Source organism: Falco punctatus, assembly GCF_963210335.1.
Source record: "Falco punctatus genome assembly, chromosome: 5".
In the NCBI taxonomy this organism is placed as follows: domain Eukaryota; kingdom Metazoa; phylum Chordata; class Aves; order Falconiformes; family Falconidae; genus Falco; species Falco punctatus.
This window is the reverse complement of record NC_137584.1, coordinates 66059313-66082599: the sequence shown is the minus strand read 5'-3', so window position 1 is coordinate 66082599 and position 23287 is coordinate 66059313. Positions and strand designations below refer to the sequence as shown.

At 46.6% G+C, this 23287-nt stretch overlaps 1 protein-coding gene across 2 annotated transcripts; it reads right to left on the bottom strand.

The window, feature by feature from the left end:
* Positions 1-43: 43 nt before the first annotated feature.
* PPIL6 (peptidylprolyl isomerase like 6) lies at positions 44-22242 on the bottom strand. 2 transcript variants are annotated; one of them, XM_080389038.1, is made up of 9 exons: positions 22136-22242; positions 18018-20944; positions 16617-16712; positions 15998-16186; positions 14488-14550; positions 14197-14344; positions 12766-12822; positions 9425-9560; positions 44-7963 (listed from the first exon to the last, which is right to left on the bottom strand). In XM_080389038.1, the coding sequence occupies exons 2-9, from the start codon at positions 18090-18092 to the stop codon at positions 7852-7854; spliced, it is 876 nt and encodes a 291-aa protein (XP_080245164.1). In that variant the 5' UTR covers positions 18093-20944; positions 22136-22242; the 3' UTR covers positions 44-7851. The 2 variants fall into 2 exon arrangements, with proteins under 2 accessions (XP_080245164.1, XP_080245165.1); XM_080389039.1 differs by lacking the exon at positions 14488-14550.
* Positions 22243-23287: the final 1045 nt, after the last annotated feature.

The following is a 23287-nucleotide window of genomic DNA, read 5'->3' as shown; positions in this document are numbered from 1 at the left end:
GCGTTTCCCGCGAGTCACGTGGTGCCCGACCGCCTGCCCGTCCCCACGGGGCCCCGCCCCCGCTGGGGCCGCAGAGCGGCGGTCGGTCATTGGCTGGGGCCGCAGCGGGAGGCGGGGCAGCGCCGCGCTGGAGCGGAGCGGGGAGCGGGCGGCGGGGCCGCCGGTGCTTCCCGGCCAGGCGGGCCGGGCGCGCCGTGGTGGCGGCGGCGGCGCCGGGCGGCGGCGAACGAGCCCCTCCCGCCCGCGGGCACCAGCCGCTCGGGGAGGGCCGGCCGCGGCGTGTCGCCTCTCCCTGCCCTGCGGGGCGGCTGCCGGCCATGGCTGGGGCCGGGACCGCCGGGGGCAGGGGGTTTGCGGTGGCCCGCGATGCCGGGGCCCAGCTGCTCGCCGCGCCGCACCCGGGCCCTGGCTCGCAGGCGCCGGAAGGTGCCTGGGCAGCGCTGCCTTGTGCCCTACTCCGGCCTGGCCCCGCGGCGCTGCCAGCTCCAGGGCAGGGTTTTGCGGGGGATTTCTCTCGCAGAGGTGCGAGGTTCACCTCTTCCCCCCTCTCCCTTTTCTATCCTGAAAAAACTTAGAAATAGTACATCGTAGCAGTGTAAATAAAGGTTGCTGGGCGGTGGTCACACCTGAAGCGCAGCACCAGCATGCAGCGCAGGAAGGTGGATGTCCCCACGCCGGGGGGAGCGAGCGCTGGGAGCGTGGCAGGCTGTGGTGCCATGGCTGTAGCACTGGAAGGGAAGCTCGGTGAAAAGCAGAAAACCGTAACCCTGGTCTTCACTGCCGTCACCCCCAGCAGCACGGTAGAGAGCAACTGGGGGGGGGATGTTTGACCATCCCATCGCTTCTTTCAGTGGACTTGGTAGTGTGGGGTTTGCAGTCGGAACAGGTGATCTCAAGGGTCCTTCCCGACTCACCCTGTGATTCCCTCCTGACCACCGGGGAGAGTTTCCCCTCTGCCTGTCATACTCCCCATCTCTCTGTCCCTTGTTTCTCCCTAATGACCCTGAGTCAATGTATACCATCAACAGTGGACTATGCAAATAAAAATAAGGTTGTGTAAATCTGCCTCGACATTTTGTGCAATGCCAATGCAGGCAAGTGTTAGGAAACCAAGAGGAACATTCGTGCTTGCTTGTAATCAGGGAGAGCCAAGCTCAAGCTATAAAGCAAATTGTAGTATGGTCCTTGTTTGACAAAGGCTCCATCAGAATGACAGGACAGATGAAAGAGAAGAGTTATAACCCAGAAAATTCTCCCCTGATTCTCCAAAGTGTGACCTGGACTTGGACAGTAAAGGGGAAACCGCCAAATAAATCCCTAGCTTAATCTTCCATTTTACGTCCTTTTGTGGAGGTGTTTTATTGCCAAGAGCCAGGAGACCAATACGAATTCAGAAACTTTAAGGCAAACTACCTATCGTGATTATTGTGGGAGCTCCAGAAAAGTCTGCAGGACTGTTGGCAGTATATAATTCAGGTACAGGGCTTTCTGACAAGCCTCCATACCATCATATATTGTGGTGCTTCTGCTAGCGGGCAAGATGGCTAATGCTTTACCTTCCTGCAAAGGAGTCTTAGAGTGAAAATACAAAAGAAAAAGGGCTGCAGAGAAAACAGCAGAGAATCAGTTTTGTGGTAAGAACAGGAACCTCATAGCAGCTGCAGTGAAATGACCGAACACGTTTTGTTGGATGTAAATGCCAGTTCCATCTGAATTTAGTTCTGAGAAGTGATAAGGTGGCTGAAGTCACACACTCACTTTAGTTATCTTTCATTCTGCGTATACTTTTTACTGGAGCATTACTGTAAAATGGTTCAGTTATTCTTGCAGTATGGTTACAGTTGCTGGCTTTTTATTGAGAAGAAATGATTTCCACATTCATTATTAAAATGCTGTGCCCCTGTTCTAACTTTGAATAAGCAGCATGTAAAATAAATTGAGGAGCAGCACAAATAGATACTGCAACGTCACTGAAACTACAGTGAGCACTGAATTCGGGAGTTTATTGTGCCTTCCACCCATCCCTCCTGGCCACGTCTGCAGATATTTTTATGTCCTTTTGGGACAAGGGACGCTAGACATGTGGCATTATTTGAACTCAGGTTTTCCTTTTCGCAGTTCTTGTGGGTTATGATGCTAAATACATCTTCAGCAGTTATCATAGTGTTTTATGAGGGGTGCAGTGGCAGTTAAGTTGATGTGCTGGACTCATGAGGTGTCATGGTTGCTGCAATCTGCATTTCACGAGGACTACATACTACAAATCTCTCCTTTTGGGAAGGAAAACAAATAGGACATACGTTAAATGTAATGGGTAAAAGGCAAGACTCTAATCAGTATGTGTGTGTGTGTGTGTGTGTGTGTGTGTATATATATATATGGTAAAACTCGGGGAAAATGAAGTACCTAATAAAACAGAGCTAAGATTACCAGCAGAGCAAGAATTAGAGCTACAGCACGTCTCCACAAGCGAGTGAAAACGCATCTATCATGTAATTCTGGGGGCTGGTGGGAATCCAAGTGAATGATAAATGTGGTTTGTCTGTTTTTTTCTTGAAGTCAGCATCTTGGGACTTTGTTGTAGCATACAGTCAGCAGGATCATGGCAATCTGGGTTGTTGTTGTTGGATTTGAAATATCACATTCAACACAGTATTCATTTTTCATTGCACTGTTACATAATTAGTGGTTAGTAAGGCATTTACCTCTGTTTTGAATCTATAAGGAATTCCAAGCACTGCATTACTGGAAGTTTATGTAAAGTCCTTGGCAAAAATGTGTAAAACCTAAGGATCTGCAGATGTCCATTATAGGGAAGCACATTTTAAAGGTAGTAAACACCCAGGGTTTGCAGCAGATTGCATTGTATCACTTGATGCTTGGCAAGATGTGATAATGGGGCTTTTGAAAAGGTTCCAGAGGAGCACACTGCAGTTTGGGATGGTAGCAATAAATGAAAAAAAAAATATATTTCAGTAGATAAACTGAAGGGAACATATATTTCATTCAATTTGCAAGCATTTGTTCTGATTTCCAAATTGTCATTTTACATGCATGGAAAGAGATGTGTATATGGAGCGTAAATACATGGTTGGTATTTTAACAAGGAAAATACACTGTCCAAAGAGGTTTCAGGGTATTTCATATCAGTACGTAATGATGCATTATTAGATTTGGGTGCCATTCACCGCCTTTGTAATCATTCAGAAATAATGCATCAACTCCTGTGCTCAGAGCTTCATAACCTCAGTTAATCCTTGCATTGTGAGACAGGTACAGTAGCAAATTGCGCTGCGGAAATGTGTCTTATTGGGGCTGGATACAGCCCCAAGGCACATACAGGGTTGTGCATGCCATGCTGTATGATGTCTAAGTGTTCATTTAAGGTGCCTGTGTGTCTGTCCCCAGCAGAAGTTCTGGGTGAGGACCTTGGCCCCTGCACTGTACGACCCGCTCACCTGAGGCAAGCAAGGTGGAGCTGTGTCTGGTGCCCCCTCACACATGCTGTGGTACAGGCACTTGTTCAGCCCCACCAGGTTGATTGTAACATAAGGAACAGATAAAAATAGATATGCACAGTGGTATAGAGGATGTAATAATGGTAAAAGATTTTTCTTAGCTCTTCTAGAGATAGTGGTGCAGGCCAATGCCAATGCTTGTAGCCTAAGGCAAGCCAAAGAGAGATGCCTTAAGAAGAAGAATGGAAGGCAACAGGTAGAGGCAAGATGGAGTGGAAGAGCTAAACATTTCACCCGTGCAGCTGGGACCCACCACAGAACGAGGTCAAGCTGGTTTAGGTAACCAAAGAAAAATAAGGCTAACGTTTAGATAGAGTCTTCCTGCATCAGTACATCCATTTTGTTTATTGGTAACATGCATTTTTCTGTTGGTGATGGTGTAATACAGCCCTGGGCTCTGGTCTCTGTCAGGACAGGAGCATAGCCCCATCTCCTAGAATGCTGGCTGTGTCCTGAAGCCTGGCTGGCTGGTAAAAGGTGCCTTGGCCAGCCTGGGAGCTTTTCAGGAGGAGGAACCTCAGGAGAAGCTCCCCAGCTTTTTCTCAGTAGATATGCTTTTAGGCTGAGGCTCCTACACTTGACCCCTGCCTGAGCTGCAACCCCATGGGCTTTGCAGCCCTGCCCATGCCTGACCCAGCCTCCGTCTCTCTCTGCACCCTCAAGACCTACACCAGTGCTTCTTTGCTCACAGCATCTGAGATACGGGCACGATTGAGCTCTGTTGAGCTGGCCACCCACTACTGCTTCTTAGCATCCTAAACCTTATCAGAATTACAGTATCAAGATTCTTGCTATTAAGTGTGTAAAATCACTCCACTTACCCATTTCCTTCATGCAACAGCTGTATCACATCATTTTGATCTATTCGATATGCTGCATAGTTGATATTTTCAGTTCAGTTCTTTCAAACCAGCCCTCCGGAGTACCTTTTTCTTCCTGGAATTGATGGCAGGAACTCTTTTGTCTCTGAGTTATGGCTGTGCGTCAACAGTGGTTTAGTATCCCAACCAATAAGTATATGAAGGACAATAGCAGAGAGCTGTAGCCATGGCAGCCTAAAAAGGAAAGCGAGGCTGGTCAGTAGGAAGATGAAATATGCTGTCTAAGGCCCACCTGACACAATTAAAATTAATATACACTTGGGAGACCTCAGGGCTTCTCCAGATCAGTGTGGAGTACCTCCGTAGCTGAGGAGCCACACTAACCGTTTCTACTGGCCTTAGCAGCCCTCCTGGATCAGATTCAGAAACCCTCTTGACCTCAGATTAGGTAAACTACATTGTAGTCAATGACTTTGTCCTCCACCTTTTATTTGATCAGCGCTTGAATTAGTAAGGGCTAACGATTGGAGCCTACTGCCCATGGTTTATTAGCACACTGTCCTCGCAGTTTTAACACATATGCCTGTACAAAGATTTTATTTAGAGCAGTTTCTAAGAGAGTGTTTTGATGGAGTAAGAAGCCCAGCATAAAACACTAATAAAGTAAAACGTGAACGATACCAGGTTTTCTTACATAGCTAAAACGCTGTAATCCAGTAAGATAATAGTTTTCTCAGGATGCAGGTTGTTGCTGTCTGCCCTTTATAGAAGGGAGTTTTTTTATATGGTTGCTGGGAAGGGAACTTTTCCAAAACCACCAGCTGGCCACGGAAGCCTCCACCTCCCCATCTGCAGTCTGCTCCTGAATTTCCCAGCTTTTGGAGACCCAGCAGTGTGCCACTGGACTTGTATGTGTCTTCTGGATGCTTGCACACACCACTTCTCTGGTCTGGCTCTCTCAGAGGAGGCAATGCATTCTTGGTGACTTGATTAGAGATGTATGTTACCGTAGATGGCACAAACCATCATTTTGGATTGAGGTTAAGCCGATTCTTCCTTTCGTGTTTCATTGTTCATCACCTTGGGCTCCTTATGTATATCCAGCTTGCAGGTACTGGGGAACCAGGGTTGAAAGATGTACTTTTTCTTTTAGGCGACCTCCTTAATACGGGATGAAAGATTTTACCACATTTTTTCTGGCAGAGTGTCCTGTCATGACCGGCACAAATACTGTAATTGTGGCTTGCCTGAAGGATCATTATGCCTGAAACTCAAAATATTTCCTGGATGTTCTCTCCTCTTCTCGTTATAACATTTTCCATGTCGTGTAACTTCAACCCGTTGTCCCCTGCCCAGTCACCCCACACAGCTCTCCTAGATCCTGAGTGTGCAACACCCTGTATGTCGTTACATCCAGCCATCATACTTGTTACCAGGTCTGTGACTTTTGGCACGGGATCAGCTTTCTGATACTTGACATGATTAGGCATTTGTCTGCCCTGCGGGATCCTGAGTGCTGCTTATTGCCAGTGCATCAGTTTCTGGGCTCTTGACTGCTGCCCAGAGAAGGTCATTTGGATTCAAAGCACATGCTGTGCTCTGACTCGGTCCCCCATGGGGACGCCGGGGTGCAGCAGCGCTACAGAACAGACCTACTGTGGGTGGCCAGGCCAAAAACAAATAAAAAAATCAATTAATTGGTCTTTTAGCATTGTCTTCTATAGCCTGCAGAACTAAAATTACTTTTCTGACTTTCATTTTTAAACATCTGAATATAATTTAAAATCCTTGCAACAAATATGAGCCACTGACCTGCATCCCAATAGTTGAGTTTGAAAGCCATATCCTTTCATAGCAATAGTCGCTACTACTTATGAAAAGTAATTTGTCAGGAAATGTGTTATTTTATTAATAAAACACAATAATGTATTTTCATCTTTGATCCAGAACTATGAAGTGACAATAATTACTCTCTAGGCAGTTTAATTGACTTGAAATGTTCCTACAGAAGACAGTTCCTATATAGTAGTCTACGTACAGATAGCAGAATGCTTTAGAAAATAGAAGGATAAAATGTGTTAAAGGCTCCTTAGCTAGCTACAGACATATAAAAGTATTTTAGGCTAAAGAATCTTTTTGGTTTGTAGCATAAGTAAAGAAAAACCTAAATCCCCTTGCTAAAATTAAGACGACCTCTATACTGACTCAGAGCATGTGGAATCAGACTAGGTCTATGCCCTCTTCAGACACCCAGTTAAACATTTGCTGGTCTGTTACACTCATTCCCATTTAGCAAATAAACTCAAGATTTTTACTTTTCATTAAATCTGTGGGCTTGAGCTTGGACAAAATTAGGTTTCTCCTAATACTTCTTTAATTCAGCATTTCCCATCTTACACTGGCACTCTTTTGTGGGGTTTAGCAGCTTATATGGTGAGCCGAGGAGCAAAGGTCACTCAGCACAGCACTGGAAAGAGAGGCGGGAGAGGTGTACACTGAAGGTGTCTGTGCAGCCCTGGAACAGCGGGGCTGGTTTAGCCTTGTATCTACATTCAAGCCCAATGACTGAATGCTCTTTCCTTTGAACTTCCAATGCACTGGGTTATAACCTTTCTTTCCAGGCTGCATTTTGGCCTTTCACACATCCTCCCTTCTTTTAGTGCTGACCTGCCATCCTCTGCTGAGGCTACCCATGCCCAAGCTCTGCACTTGCACATCAGGGATACTGCATATAAGACACCTTGCATATAAGAAATCACTGACACTAGCAATCATCGTGTATGGTATATTTGCATCCACACATAACCTTAAAATTCCACATTTTGCAGTAACTTTATAAGCAATATTTTTCCCTGTTTTAGTGGCAATACTCATCCTTTTGCTATTTGAGACTATCTGCCAAACATAATTACTTAAGCTTACGCCTGCTCTAGAATTTCCCAGTTTTAGCCTGATGCAGCCCGACCTGATTTCAAGGGTGTTACTTGTAGTCAGTGCAAGATCAAATGTCTGGCATTCAGAGAGACCACAGTCCTACAAATATATTTTTTCCTCCTTCCCTCTGAGTTACTATATGCAGACTACATCTGGTGTCTGAGCTGTATGGGGCAAACGTGGCAGGGCAATTGTGCTGCAGAGGTTGTGGTGGAGGCAGAATTTAGCCAGGAATGGTTATCTTTATCCCTGTAGGTGTGTATCCATCTGTCCACCCGTGCTTTAGCCATATGTGCATTTCATCGTGTCTGCTTGTCACTATATGATCGTATTAGCACTATTTCCCATAAACTGTAGGCTGGCACTGAGTTATGTGCACAAGCCTTTTCCTGTATTTCTGCAAAAGTGCTTTTTAAGAGCTTATGAACATTTTTTTAAGCCAAAAGAACATTTTGAAGCCATTCACATGTGTGAGAAGTGCTTTTATTTTTGCCTTAAGTGAAAGCCATCAAGGTCTGTAAAAAGCTGAGCGAAAAGTTGAGCTCTGCCTTACAGCAGGCAGGACTGCCAGCTGGGGATCATGGCTCCAAGGTCCCACAGTTCATAATCCTGCAGGCTACTGTAGGCCTTTCCTTATATGTAGGTACGGCTTCCAGTCTCTGGAGTACCTCCGTGCCCTCGATCAATTGCCTAGAGGAAGGAGAAAGTGCACATATGATCCACCCGGAGCCGGCTGTGCAGCCTCTGGCTGCTGCAAGGCCTTAACAAACCCAGGCGCTGGCTCCCCACCGGCGGGCTGCACCCACTCTGCTCTTTAAAAAGCTGTTCTTCGCAACGGGGTCGCAAACGCCATCAGTTCTTGATTAAGTAGCTTCTAGTTGGCGCTTTAGGAGAGGTGAAAATACCACGGCTTTATGCAACTGCATTTATTTAAAGAAATAAGCATTGTACTATGTGTCCCAGCTACAAATGGCCATTACTTTTGAGAAGAAAGAAATCAAAGAGACACGCTGTCAGAAGTGAGAGTATTAGAAATGACTCCCTGAGAAATATCTGTTTCCTTCCTTCATAGCGCCAACCTGAATCCTGAAAACAGCCCAGCATTTTGCAGTCTTTACAATTTTCAGCCCATCCCCCTCTGCACTGTGGGACCACGAGCCGTGCCTCCTGCAGGCACCAGCACGGCGATGGATGCCAGCCGTGCTCCAGAAAGCTTCATGCCGTGTCCCCTCCCACCCCATCCCACCCAGGACAGTGGTACCAAGCGGGGTGGACACTGCAGGCAGCCCTTGCCCAAGGGGGGACATCAGAGCAGAGCAGAGATGGGAAGTGCCTGGCTGTCCTTGTCATATGCTGCTCTCTGCTCCCTCGGGATTAAACTCCCACCCAGGTTTAAGAGGGCCTGGCTAGAAGATCATGGATCCTGTGCCTTCCAGATTACACAGAGCTGGTGGCAAGGCAGAGCGCTAGTGGTGAACACTGCTGGTTATATGTATATGCAGCCAGCGACTGTTTTTGGTTTCTTCTTGTAGGTTAGGCAGTTATGCTTTTCACTTCCTTTAAAAATGCTGGTTTTCTCCATGACGGGGTTTACGTGGAAACTGCACTGTGAATTTCTCCCTCTATACATAAACATTTTGCTTTCTTACATCAAGCAAACTGCTCAGAGCAATAATCTTCCTTATTGTATTCCTGAAAATCTAAAAATCTTAACAGGGCCAGCACTATAGATCAACCTACCGAGAACAAACTCCCAGTGTGCATTTGCTAAAATAAGTCCTCCAGCTCGTGAGGGCTGAGCAGAGCGTGCAGGCTTTGCTCAACAGCCCCCTGTCCATCAGGGCCCACCTTCAGCTGATGTTGAGCTATGCAGCCACAGGTCTGCAGCCTTGGTCCTGGAGATGCCCTGGCAGCTACTTTAGCTTTGCCATAGGGTTTTCCAGCTCAAACAAGCCAGGCCAGGGCAGGGAAAGGAGGGATGGGTGTAATTAGGTACTTCAATCTGACTCATCCATCCTACCCCTGGCTAGAGGCATTTGTGCTGTAGCTGCCGTAGGGATTTTGTGGATGCTTCATCCCAGGCGGGAAGGGCATGCAAGGCCAGGGTGACCTCCTGTGCAGTGCAGTGGCAGCAAGCTGGTGCATACCTACCCAAAAGCCACATATTTTTTGTCCAGGTAGGGAGCTGGCTGGAGGGTGATGTAGAACTGCGAGCCATTGCTGTGGCGGCCCTTGTTGGCCATCCCGAGGATTCCTCTTCCCTTGTGACAGATGGAGAAGCTTTCATCTAGGAAAAGAGTTTGGGGATGAAAGGCTGCAGTTGTGTTGCTCCCTTTGCAGCTGTTGACTGTACAGCACCCTTTTGCCAGCTCCCACGTACTCCCCTTTCCTCCTTCCTTGCTCTCCCTTTCCCTTCTCCTTTTCCCCAAAAGGTCCCATTGAGTCTCATAGAAGCAAAGTCTGGTTTGAATGAGCATCCTTCCTAGAAAGAGCTTCCCACTACTTTCTAGTCCTTAAGCCAGTAAAGAAGCTAATGAAGAAACATCCATTAAAAAAGCGCTCTAAGTATTTCTGAGTGATGGAGCCAGAGCAGCGATGCCGCTGGCTCCCCGGTGTCGGTCTGTAATGCCTCTCACTGGAGGAGGTCGGAGCACTTAGCACGGCATTTTCCTGCGGCTGCTTGGGATTATTCCCACTGCACAGGTGGAGGCAGAGCGAGTGCTCCAAGCACAGCCCCTGCCTGCAGTGGAGAGGCAAGAGATGCTCCGGCAGCACAGACAGGGCTGTGGGGGCAGGATGCGCAGCAGCTCCCAGCACTCGGCAACTCGTGCGGAACAGTGAGCGGGAGGCTGCTTTAGCCAAGTAACGTGACAGAGCTGAATAAATGGTGAGTAGATATTTAGTTAAGAAGGCCGGGGTGCCCCCAGAGCAGAAGCTTTGTTCAGGGCAAGGAGAGGAGGCAGGCAATGGGAGCGAGAGCTGCGGGGAGGTGAGGAGGAGCCTCCATGCCGGCTGAGGAAGGACTGGTGAGGGAGAAGAGAAACAGCTCTCAAGAGGGATGGCTGGGGAAGGACAGGCATTAGATGTGCTTGGGCTTGGGGGATGATGGCAAGGACTTGATTCCTTCCTCTCCACGGAGGGGAGTCCAGCTATAAGGTGGGGAGCAGGGTCCCCACTGACCTTCACCTCCTGTGTCACCCATCTCTGACCTGATCACACTAAGCAGTCCAGAGCTCCATCGAGCTCTCAAAAAGCTTGAAAGAAACTAGAAATATTTAATTTTTATTGTTCTCTGGTTTTTTAAAAATTCTTTTTACCCTGTTTGAGTGCCCTTCTCAGAAACTGATTCATAAAAATAGTAATTAATTTTTAACTGAACAGTTACTCCCTGACTGCTGCCTTGTGGTTGGCAAAATGACTTCAGCAGACTAATTTTGGAGTCAGATGCTTTGTCCTATGACATGATGCTCCACTCTGACTGATTCTCTGTAATTACCTCAGTCCTTTCAGCTCATTACAGTAAAATGTGGTTGCGTCCCATTAATTTCAGCAGGCACTGGTTGCAGTGCCCAGACGCGTGCCAAGCGCAGAGTCTCCCAGAACATTAACAGCTGACAGAGGCATCTCTCACCCTTTTCAGATATTGAAGATATTTGTCCCCTGGCCTCAGTGTAAAATAGTTTTGCGGGAAATACTGGGAAAGCATTCTAAGCCTTAAACTAGAAAGGCGCCTGCAAGGGAACGCCTTTCTCAAGGATGAAAAGCAATTTTTAATTAAAAGGCGGGAGGGGAAGAATTAGCAATCTTCTCCTTTAATACATCAACACATGAAGTATGTGCAACATGGATAATAAAACTCTTCCAGGGACACTTTCAAGGCTGACAGATTCCAAATTAAATCCACCTTAAAATTACTTAAGCAACTTTTGACACATTGTCACCTTCCCACCTGACATGTCAACTTCTTTCCTGGGTAGCACAGGGAAAGCCTAAGCTCTGCCTGGAGGAGGATGGGGGCAGGAGCAAAACGCCAGATGCTGGGCTGTGGCATGAAGCCCCAGCTCCGGCAGCGTGCGTGGGGCTGTAGCTCTCCTGTTTGCAGAGATGCCTACATATGCTCAAACTCATTTTCCTCTGCGGACGATTTCTACCCCAACAGAAAGTGCAAAGGGTGTGAGATGTGCGCTAGCACAAACCCATTGGGTAGCATCGCTGGGAAAGAGGATTCACAAACTTTTAAATCTTTGATGACATCCACCTTTCAAACAATTTAGCAGCCAGTCCTGTATTTTTCTAATAACAGCTTATCTTCTTTCTGAGGTATGCGTGTCCCTAGAGCCTAGGCTTGCTGCTGTTCCAGGAGCTCCAGCATCAAAGAAGTGACTTTTGCCCCTTCCTGCCTACTCTAGGCAGCCCGTAGCATTTACCGCCTTAAATCCCACACACTGGGCTTCCACTTCCAGTGGCTTTCATGCCCACCAGCGCTGCGACTCAGCCGGGCAGAGCGGGCTAGTGACCCATGTCCAGCCCGGTTTTGCTCCACCTGTCCTGGGACCTGGAGGTGAGAGCAGCTCCTCCTCGCGAGCGGGCTCTCCAGCATCTTGGGAAGGAAAGTTTTCAGCTACACTTGGCATTTCTGATCTCACTGTTGGCTGCTGCCCAGCCTGCTCAAATGTCACATCATTTGTGCCATTGGCAGTGGGAAAGCTTTTATATAAGGGAACATAAATCAATTTCAGAAGTGCTTTAACTGTCATAAAACATCTTTATGGGTAGCATTTAATCTAAACAGAAGATCCCAAATGTCTATGTCAATTATACGGGTTGTTTTTCTTAAATATTGCAAGTTATAATGTTCTTTTTTCTTTACATTTCATTACTTCATACCAGTATGGGGGAACATTTTTTGTTAAACTTAGCTCATGTTTGTCATTTCTTGACTTTCATGGTTTTATGTGAGATTCAGAAGTAACTCCCCTCACACCCGCAGAGTCATGTAGCTGCTAGCAGCGATGCCTGCAGCATGCCCAGGCCTGAAGAGCTGCCTGAGGTCCAGGAAATCTAGAGTTAAAGCCATTTAACTTTACTTTAAAAGCATTTAAACAGGTGATATTGGGTGCCTGGAGATCTCTGTAGCTAATCCACTTCTGCATTTCTAAGGTCTTGCCCACAAAGGTGAGTATTTGCAGTCTGGAGTAGGCAGCAGGTGACCATCAGCCCTCATTTAGGCAGGGAGAAGGGGCTGGTGGAACTAAGCCTTGGGCCGGGGACATCAGAGGACAGGGACAAGGTTACAGATCAAAAAGTGTCCTCACTAAAGCAGTCCACTCATGCTAATACAAACAGATAATAATTCTGGCTGAGAAGCAAACCCTTTTGCTTTAGGGAGATGAAAGGGAATTCCCAGGTTATTCTGTGAGTAAGATCAGGTCAACAACTTGTCTTTGTGGAAATTTGCCCTTTGCACAGTTAAGATAGTTGAGGAAACATACCTTCAAAGGTGGGACCATAAATTGACTCTCCTCTGTCTCCCTTTCCAGTTATGATGTCTGCAGGGTAGATAAAAGTAACGATCAGAGACCAGGTTTATCACAGGTGTTACTGGGTTGTCAGTGAGCAGCTCAGCTGAGGTCAGAGGCATGGGTTGCGCATCAGCCTGGGGGAACAACTGCATCCATCTTTCTGTTTTGCTACTGAAATTTTAACAGACTTTTGGGAAAAGCTCAGCTTCCATCCCAAGAGACGGTCTGTCTACAGAGAACTATTTCATGTGGCGCATTTCATCGCTGCCCCTCTGAGATGGACCAGCATCTCCTGTTGGGAGAGCTCCCGCGGTGGCAGCACCCAGCCAGGGAAGGGGCGCCCTGGAGAAGGATGTCTGTCGGAGGGATTAGGGTTAGAAGAAGGAAGGTTGGAAATGCAGCTGTGATGCTATGGTGAGTTAAGACCACTAACTTGACTAAGAAAAGAGATTTGATAAGAGAGAAATTCCTATTGAACCAGATTTATGATGAGTGAGGCACTAAAGAAACCTGATGCATCTATTTATAATTTTTTTTTAAAACAAAATTCTGGCTCTTACTTTATTTAGACATTGTCTTAGACTACCAGGTTATCATTAGTTCTCTACAGTAACAAACATGTAATTTTAGGTTGGTTTTATGGACTACATAGATATCTGAGTAGTTATTCCTGAAAAGTAGGAGCTATATCTTTGAAGTATAAACATGAAACGTATTTATACACACACATTTGGAGCAAGGCAAACACAGGTAAGGAATACAGGTAGGTAAGATGTCCGATAGACCAAAAGGCAGTAACGAAGGAAATGCCTTCTGGTACACTATATTGACTTCCCTGGGGTTATCAGTCAGGCAAGCTGCGTGCCCAACGTTCCTGGTGCCTTTCTTCTTGGTGCCACACTCCAGACACAGTGCTGGCATTCAGACAACTCACCAGCATGTTTTGCAAGGGTTCTGACACTTGATTAATGCCGCCATAAGTTAATCTGTCTATAAAACAAGTAATAGTTTCTGATGGATATTCTTCTTTTTTTTTTTTTTTTTTTCATGTTTCGAATTAGTTTCCTAATTACTTACCAAAGAACATAATGGAAAAGAGTTTTAATATTTTCAGTTTCCTAAATTCTTTTGAAAAGGGCTTGGATAATCAAAAGAACAAATATTCCAAACTTTTCCTATGTTTAGAAAGTGAGATGTCTAAAAGAGAAAATGTTTTGGGTTTTTGTTATATATATATATATATATACACACATATATATATAAAATTTAAGATACTAGATTTGTCCTGGAGTTCAGTTACTTCTCCCATGGATGAAGACTGTTATTCATGCAGATCATCACACTCCCCACCCTCTGCCTTGCACTGTAACTTGGTTTTACTCAGGACCCCTGGAAACGCACCTCCTCCTTGGATCCATCCGTTTTTCACTAGGCGATGGAAAAGGGAGTTTTTGTAGGTGAGCTCTCGGCCGTCACAGCGGGACTTTGCTCCTCCAGCACACAGAGTGCGGAAATTCTCACAGGTCCTGGGACATGCGTCTGAAAAGAGCTGCAAAAGCGTGAAGAGGAGAATGTGTGAAATTCATAGCTGATGTCCACTGGGCAGATTTCTGTTCCCCCGCCTTGGGCAGGTGAAACCACCGCACTGGGCAGAATTGTTCCTTGCTTTTGCTTTTCTCCTCTGTAACGTACCTCAAAGAGCAGCCTCCCGATGGGCTGCTCCTCAATGGCTATCTCCAGGTACACGAACACATGCTGTTTAAAGCAGAAAAACAAACGCAGTGAGGGAAAGGCCAGCTCTGTGTGCTGCACTCGCTGCCTCACGCAGGCCAGGGTCCAGCTGCCTAGGGCCAATGGTCTCAGAAAACGTCCGTGAGGTTATCAATGCAAAACAGCATTCCCACTACTTTGTTCAAATAAACAAAAAAGTAGAGGATATTTCACTCATTCTGGACAGAAATAATCCTAACATCATGTTAAAGCGAACTACTGGGCAGGGCCTGCTGCTTCCTCTTGCATTTACTGACATGCCTATTGCAGCCCATACAATACGGGCAGGATTAAATGAATCTGCAGGAATACCGGCCACCCTGCCAAAATGGACATTCCTTGCCCTTCCCAGTCAGACTGGTATTCATTTTGCTATGACGTTTTCCTCTGCTTTCAAAACCATGTCAGTTTTTGCTATGACATTTTCCTCTGCTTTCAAAACCATGTCAGTGCTGGCAGCATTGCACCTCACATCACCACAGCATTTCGGGAGGTCTTGGCCGGGAAATGAGAGGTTTGGCAGTTGGGCCTTTGGTACCCAAGAATTTTGGTACCTAAGGATTGGGCGCTTTGGGATTCTGGAACAGCACAGTTGCAGCATGGTCAGCAATGCATTTTTGTCTGTTCAGCCCTGAAGCAGTAAATACATGTCAAGCATCTGGGCTAGCATATGTCCCTTCCTGGCTGCTGGCAGGCGCGGAGGCTCTGCCATCCTCCGCATGGGATTCTCCCCATCGACCTCTCCAGTCCCAGCTCTGGCCCCACCATCCTGGGGCAGAAAAACAAAAATCTGCCACTGCTGTGCTCACTCTTTGTCCTGGTTTTGGCCAGGATAGAGTTAATTTTCTTCCCAGTAGCTGGTACAATCCTGTGCTTTGGATTTAGTAGGAGAATAACTTTGATATCACACTGATGTTTTAGTTGCTCAGTAGTGCTTACCTTAAGTCAAGGACTTTTCAGTTTCCCACGCTCTGCCAATGAGGAGGTGCAGAAGAAGCTGGGAGGGGACACAGCCAGGACAGCTGACCCAAACTAGTCAAAGGGATATTCCATACCAATGAATGTCATACTCTGTATGTAAACTGGGGGGAGGTGGCTGGGGCCTGCCGATCGATGCTCAGGGACTGGCTGGGCATCGGTCAGCAGGTGGTGCACAACTGAATTGTGCATCACTTGTCTTTCTTGGGGTTTATGTGTCTCTCTCTCTTTTATCATTGTAATTATTATTATTATTACAATTATTAAACTGTTCTTATCTCAACCCATGGATTTTACCTTTTTCCAATTCTACTCCCCATCCCACCGTGTGTGTGTGTGTGTGTGTGTGAGCGAGTGGCTGCGTGGTACTTAGTTGCCAGCTGGGGTTAAACCATGACGCTCACCTTCCTCCCCTTGTACTCTTCTTGTAAACCAGTGCTACTTGGTTACTTGCCTGGCTGTTTTTCAGATGTTTCCTGTAGAAGTCCTCAGCAATTGCTTGGTAAAGTGCTTCAGGCTTAAAGTCATGATAGTCCCACTCACGGTGAGACCACTTGAGCAGCTCCTTCTCATCCCCCAGCAGCTGGCCGTCAACAAAGCACATCACGGAGGAGGCATACGCCCACACCTCACCTCTCAGCTCCTGCATATCAGAAGGACAACAAAGCCTTCAGGGATTAATTACACACTTAGTGAAGAAGCAATCAGTAATATCCACTGCAGCTAAGGTGGCCTGTGGTATTTTTATGCCTTTCCTACTTTTAAAAACACAAATCCCACCAACTGGAAGGGATTGGGCAGAAGCTTTTGGTGAGGTGTGCTGACACTCACACAGTTATGTGCTTTAAAGGTCTAGATCCTGCTGCTATGGGACATTATCGTGACAGGAGTCATCTGGGTGTCACTTTGGAGGTAGCTCAGGCTGAACAGGAAAAGTGCTGGAGAGCCCCATCTTCCCTCGAGGGTTTCTAAGAACGTAAGCCAGGGTGGAAAAGCTCACTTCCAAAATCTGCGGACGACACCAAGCTGGGAGAGGACTCATGTCCAAACCAAGCTGAGGACACCAGAGTTACCTTCTTTTTCTCCTGTAAATATTCACACCATGCAAATTCTACTAAAGGCTGTATTACAGGATCTGCAAACTTGCTTGGAAACTTCAGCTTCAGAGCCTGTATTTTCAAGGTAAGGAAAAAAGATTGCTTACAAGCAGTTCAGTACTCTCCCACACCCTATCCTATCGCAGCTTGTATTTCCCTCATTAACTACAACCTAAGCCACATTCTAATCGAGTTATTGCTCTGCACCCCCCATGCCTCTGGTGTAATTCCTGACACTTGGAGCAGTACATGCAAATTGCTCTAAATCCCTGTTTGCAGATGTGGCAGGTGTCTTGAAGGGCTGCTTCACAAACATTATTGAATTATGCTGGTACTCCCCCCACGCTTCCCCCCTCCAGGTGAGATGGATGTAAGCAGTGAGACATTTGAAGATGTTGCTGAGCATCATCAACTGCATTTTTTGCATGCATTTTTGCATGCACAGGGAGTTGTGACCCTCTACTGTCCCAGGAGATTGAGCCCAGGGCCTTGGGGCAAGTGAATGGCTTGGTGAAGGCTGCAAGGTGAACGGTTTCCAGTCCCCACTGCTTGTACTGTCTGCCTCTGGAGCACACAGCTCTTTAAGTACAGGACATTCCTGTTTAGCCTCGTCTCCACGTGGGCCATGGCATACGAGTGCCACAAAGTTTGTGGCTTCAAGCTAGCCCAGCCGGACTTCAAAAAAATAAAGCAAGAAGCAACTTTCTATTCAGCTCATGGTCCCTGTGCCTATTGTTGGGACATTGGCTGAAACAAACAACAACAACAAAAAAAGGTAAAAAGCCAAGAGGCACACACCCCCTGCAGCTATTGGCTTGGCTTATCCTTAGGGCTGCTGATGGCAGAGCTTTGTCAGCTGTAAATAATGCTGGGGAATGAGCCTGGCAGATAAACTCTGACAGGCAGGGAGGGCATACAGGTCAGTGCTGGGCACCCCGCGGTGGGGTGGCACCTGCCACACAGCCAGCCTTCCCATGGAAAAGTCTGCTGAGCCCCGTCAGGTTTGCAGCGTTTTGCCTTCTCATTTGCACCGACAGAGCTGCATTAAGTGACTTGTCATAAGCTGCCGAGCAAGTCAGACAGAGCTGCGATGTGCATCTCACCCAGCATCACGCAGCTGTGAAATTTCTTGGAGCTGCAGGAACAAGGAGGCAAGGATGCTGCAGCAGAGACCCCCATGCCAAGCAGCACCAAGCCGCGAGCCCGTAAAGCCTTGGTGCCTGTGCCTGGCAGCACCAAAAAGCAGAACCCCCAAATTCAGAATATTTTCTTCCTAAGAACCACCCCTGGGTGCAGGCATTCCCCTGCTGACGTACTTCCAGCCCGCACCACTCCCCACTGCTCCCACCCGGTGCTGGGGTGATGCCCGGGGGTTACCTCTGCTGCGCACTTGGCCACGTGGAAAGTCGGGTCGCGGAGCAGCCCCACCACTGTCACCTGCCGCGGGCCCATGGCACCCTGGCCACCACCAGCCCGAGTCTGTCAACAGAGCCTGGCTCCACGGCAACGCCAGACACCGCCCCCCCCCGCTCCCTCCCACATTTCTAAGCGCTTCCCAAGCCCAACAGTTTCAATGTGTCGGGAATGCGGGAAACGCTCCGATTTCTGTTTTCTCCCGGAGGAAGGAAAACGAGGCCGCACAAAAACGCGGCAGAGGACTGGAGCCGGCTCTTCCCAGAGCCCGTGCCGGCCACCGGCAGCACAAGACCATTTACAAGAAAGGATGAGAGGATGAGGATCCCGTTGCTGGCGGCGGCTGACAGCAGGTGACCAGCAAAAAGCGGCAATCGGCGAACAGGAGAGCAGAGCTTCCCTGTTACCTCCCAGCCCGTACGCAAGGATTTCCCGGTATCTCTGTGTTTAATTCCCCTCGGCGGCTGCTGTGCACATGAATCTCTTTGCTCTTCAGACAAATGTAAAAATCCGGCACCCACAAAATCCCGTGGCGATGAGATTTACAGCTTAATTTACACCCTGTGCAAAGTGCGCGCATCCTTTTGACGCAGCAACTCCTACCCACAGCCGCGTCTGCTGGGCGCTGCTGGGGGCCTTCCCGCCGGCAGCGCAGCACAGCACAGCACCAGCACAGCACAGCACAGCACCAGCACACGGACACAGCAGTTCCAGAGGGGTCGAGGCTCCCACAGCAAAGCTTCGTGCCGCTGCCCCAGCTCGGCTCCCTTTTGCCTAACGCAGCACGAGCAAAAGCAGTTTTGTGGGACAGCTGTAGGTTCAGCGCGGGATTCTGTCAGTGTGGCTAGGTCTGGTCCCCCTTCATCCCTGAGCAAGGTGAATTTTAGAGGACACTGGTGTTAAAAATGACAAAACTGAATTGTGTGTCACGTCAAAAAATTGTGTAACTTTTCATGACATCAGGGAGCAACAGAACAATTGGCGCATCCCCAGGAAAAAATACATCTTTGACATGTCAAAATCCTATTGCACGTGAGACAGTTATGATTTTCATGTGGAAAATACATTCTGCAGAACACACCTATGTTAAATACAATACAAATTACATTAATTTATCGTATTAATAACAATGTGCACTTTTTTCCAATTGTATATCCACACGGCTTTATAGAGTGATAAATTTGTACATGACCACAGCGCTGGAACCAAAAAACCCCTTAGCTAGATGTTTCTAAACTGCCCACACCTGTAAAAAATTCAGACTAAGGAAGAAATCTGGGGTTCCAGAAGGGCTCTCCCATGTAGCCCTGAAGTTTCTCCAGTCTGTGTATGGCTCAGTGATATTTTCTTACAGCAATTCACTAGGGCAACAGTTCTGCAACTGTTTGGCTGGGATTTGTAGCAACATTCAATTCGAAAAGCTCCATCCTCACACCATCAAAGATGGTGAAGATGATCAGTTTCTGAAGGTTTAGCTACCACAGCGCTCCCTTACCTGAAAGACCTGTGCACCAGACGTTATAATTTTATGTTACGATGGTGTTTTGCTGAAAAACATGTATAGAACCGAGGGAGATGAAACAGTTTGGACAAGGGGACATGTTAAGATCCTACAGTAGACAAGGAGTTTTTAATTGACACACAGGTACTGGGTGGCAGCAGACAAGCCGAGGCATGATGGCAGCTAACAGCAGCTAACAGCAGCAAGCAGCATGTGCAGCTACAGCTGCGTTTTGTAGGCTGTGACTGAGCGAGGCAAAGGAAAGCCCTCTCCTTCCTCCTCCCAAAGCCTCTGCAGGCTGTGACAAGCAGGATCTAATTTTAGTAGCCAGACCATATGGCTTCTGCCTATAGCCAAAGAAAAATATCTATAGCAGCCTTACGTAAAGTCGAGAAGCAGCATACCCAGAGTCAAATATAAGGTCAGCAATGCCGCAGAAAATACTCTTTGCTACCTATTTTTCTCTACATCCATATTTATAGTTTGATACAGATTAATACAACTCGAGTTTATCTGGCCTTTTAAAATGTCTCAGTCCTCCTTTTTGTACTATAAAAACAAGTATTAACATCAATCTACTGCATATTATTTTTTAAAAAACAGATTGATATCTGCATTTCATAAATGTGCTTAAACTTACAAATGCTGTTCCTGAAATTTATATCTGCACATATGTACGATTGGCTCCTGTTATTCCTTTTTCTTTTTTAAAAATAAAATATAGCTTTTCTTTTTTTTTTTTTTACTGATAATTTCTAGGCATGGAAAGTCTTACTGTCAGTACGGCCAAGAAAGGGAATTAATCATAAACATGCTGCTAATGGTCAACTAATAGTCAAAAAGAAAAGCAACAATTAACCAAACAAGCATAATATTATTAGCCAACAAGCTAATAATATTATTAGCTGGACAGGACTGTTTTCTGAAAATTTATGATTGTCTTTTTTGAGAAAAAAAAAAAAAGCGCCAAGAGCTACCGTTTACTTTCTGTCTCTATTCTGATTTTTCTTTCTCCCCCTCTTTTTGCATCACTTTGTAGTTCAGGTACATTAAAATCTATTCAACAGTTTGTCAATTACCAAAATTATGAATAGACATGCCGTGCTGCATTTGGTATGGAAAGAAAAACTGTTACTGTGAAGAAAAACATGGAAAGCACAAGAGGTTGTGCAGTACATTTACAGGATGATACCGAAACCCTTTCAAAGACCATGCAGCAAATGTTCTTGGAAACACAAAATCCTTTGAAATGTGCACACATGCCCTGATGCAAGACTTGAGAGTTTTACTTTGGCGTGATTCTCAGAGGGTTTCTCTGCTCCAATCTCTGCCCCTGCTGTGGCTGTGGCTGTTTCAGTTCCTTTCAATCCAAGATAGCATCTGAAAGAGACTGGGAAAGAGAACAGAAAAGCAGACTGGGTTTATAAAAGGAATAAATACAGTATTTGGAGACACCCCCCCCATGCAGGTACTGGAGATACTCTGGCAGGAAAGCTGCTCAGGGGTCACACAGCGACATTTTGGTGAAGGACGAGCCAGGTGACTGCAGCATCACCCTGCTGAAAGCTGCGTAAAGCATAACGATGTGCTGGTCGAAGACGCAAATGCCAAGTAACTTCACAGCAAATACGTGGAGAGGAAACATCGCACAGCTTATCTGCTGGGCCACAACAGCATACTGTGGTGACTAGTGGGAGGGCCACCGCCACTGTTTCACACCAGGCCCTTGGGCTGCCACAAGTCTTTTCTGAGACACTGTGCAGGGGAAATGCAGTATTAGATCACCCAGCACTCAAAGCAAAACAACGTGGGAGGCTTCAAAGGTCTTCCTACTGCCAGGGAATGGACAGATTCAGCTCCAGAAAGAAGGAAGACCTCTATAAGCTTAGCCTTCCAGGTGGAAGGCAGAAACTGACATCACTTCATCAAGAAATTCAAAGCAAAGCCAAAGGGATAAGCTGATTTTCAGGATGACAATACACCAACAGGGCTGTCCACAACAACCTGAAGCTCTCCAGGTGACTGCTCTTACTAGCCATGAGGCTTGCCACCTTTGAGGGCAGGGAGGACCCACAAACACGTATGAATCAGTCCCCTTCAGGAAGTCACCAACAGTGGGATACAGCTGCAGCTGTCAGAAAAAGTTGCAGGACCGGGTAAGGAGTTGCTAACTAAAGGAAAAATGTGTCCTGCTATTCCAAAGATGCTTTCAATTAGGTAGGATTAAATGAGTAGTAGCCAGAAATGAGCAGCAAGTGTACTACAGCAAGGTGCTGGTTCACCTAGAATATGCCTGGATGTTTTTCTCCATTTGGAAGAACTGCTTGGGCCAGAGACGAACAGCAGTCCCTCTGTTGCAGAAAACCATTTATTGTTCACCGTATTTTATGGAGAATCTGAAAAATGATGGAGCATATAGGACTGCTGTATGGCATTACCTACTCCTTCTCCATTCTTGAACCTAACCTGCGATAGCAGTAGGATTGGGAAAGGGCCTGCACAGACGGACGGACTTCTGACCATGGGAAGATAATCGTAACTAGGGAGCACCCTTGACTGCTGCCCAAACTCCAGGGCACACCTGCTTTGCAAATTGGTCTCCTCCCAGCCACTCCCAAGTTGGACTCAGCTTCTCCTGGATGTGGACACTTGCAGTTGGTGAGACAGCCTGCCATGGAAGATGTGGCGAGACAGAAAATACACCAGGCTGCTGTGCTCACATGGACATTGGGTCATGATTAGGAACAAATCCCATATGAGGTTTCATTTCTGGAAAAAAAAATAAATCCCAGCACACTAGGATAGGTCTTAGCAAACACTATTACCTTGATGATGACTAACCAGCTAAGATAGTGAAACAATTGTTTTTCAAATAAAGAGATGCAAGCAAAACCCTTTCCTGAACAACTGGCAAGATCGCTGCCAGGCCCAACATCCCTAACTTTAACCTGTGAACAGGCGGTCAGTTTGAGAGTTCATGGTGAGGCAGTCATCTCTTCCACTCAGGTGCTGAGAGCTAATTGTTGTACAACCCCTAGTAGTGCTTTTTTAGTCCCTCTCAGCAGAAAACAGAGCATAAAACAAGTATTAAAAAAACCACATGTGCAAAGTTACATATGGTGGGATGAAGCTTTTTGTATTGGCAGGGTAAGTACTCAGATATTCATCTATCAAAAACGAGATGCTGGACTGGAAGGCCCATCGGTCTAATCCTCACTGCTGGCGTCTTGGCTTCCACAGACGGAGCAGCCAACTCTCTTGAACTTTAGAATGCTGAGGTCAAGAAATACTACTCACAGCTAAACCATGGATATAAGCAGCAAGCAGAATAAAGGTACACAAAATAGTCAAGTACACGCTTAGCAGTGTGTTGCTCTACCTCTCAGGGATTTATTTCAACTTTAACCTGGAGAATCAGCCAAAATGTTCAGAAAAAGCTAAAATTTCATAAACTTGCATTTGAAAAAAGATCAGTAAAAATCCTTTTAGTGTTCAGCTGCGCTGGGTAACTTACAAATGGAGTAGAAGAAATGCACAATGGTGTTAATTGCTCACAAAAATGGATCTTTCTGTAGTTATCTTATGGTCCTGTGTTTATGTCTAAAATCCTAATCTCATTTTAGCATAGTAAGCAGTGAGATGCCTTTGCTAGTAAGATTAGTCTATGTGAGAAAATGAGAAGTTAAGGTGTTTACTGGCTAAGGAGTAAAGGAGAAAAAACATAATTTAGAAA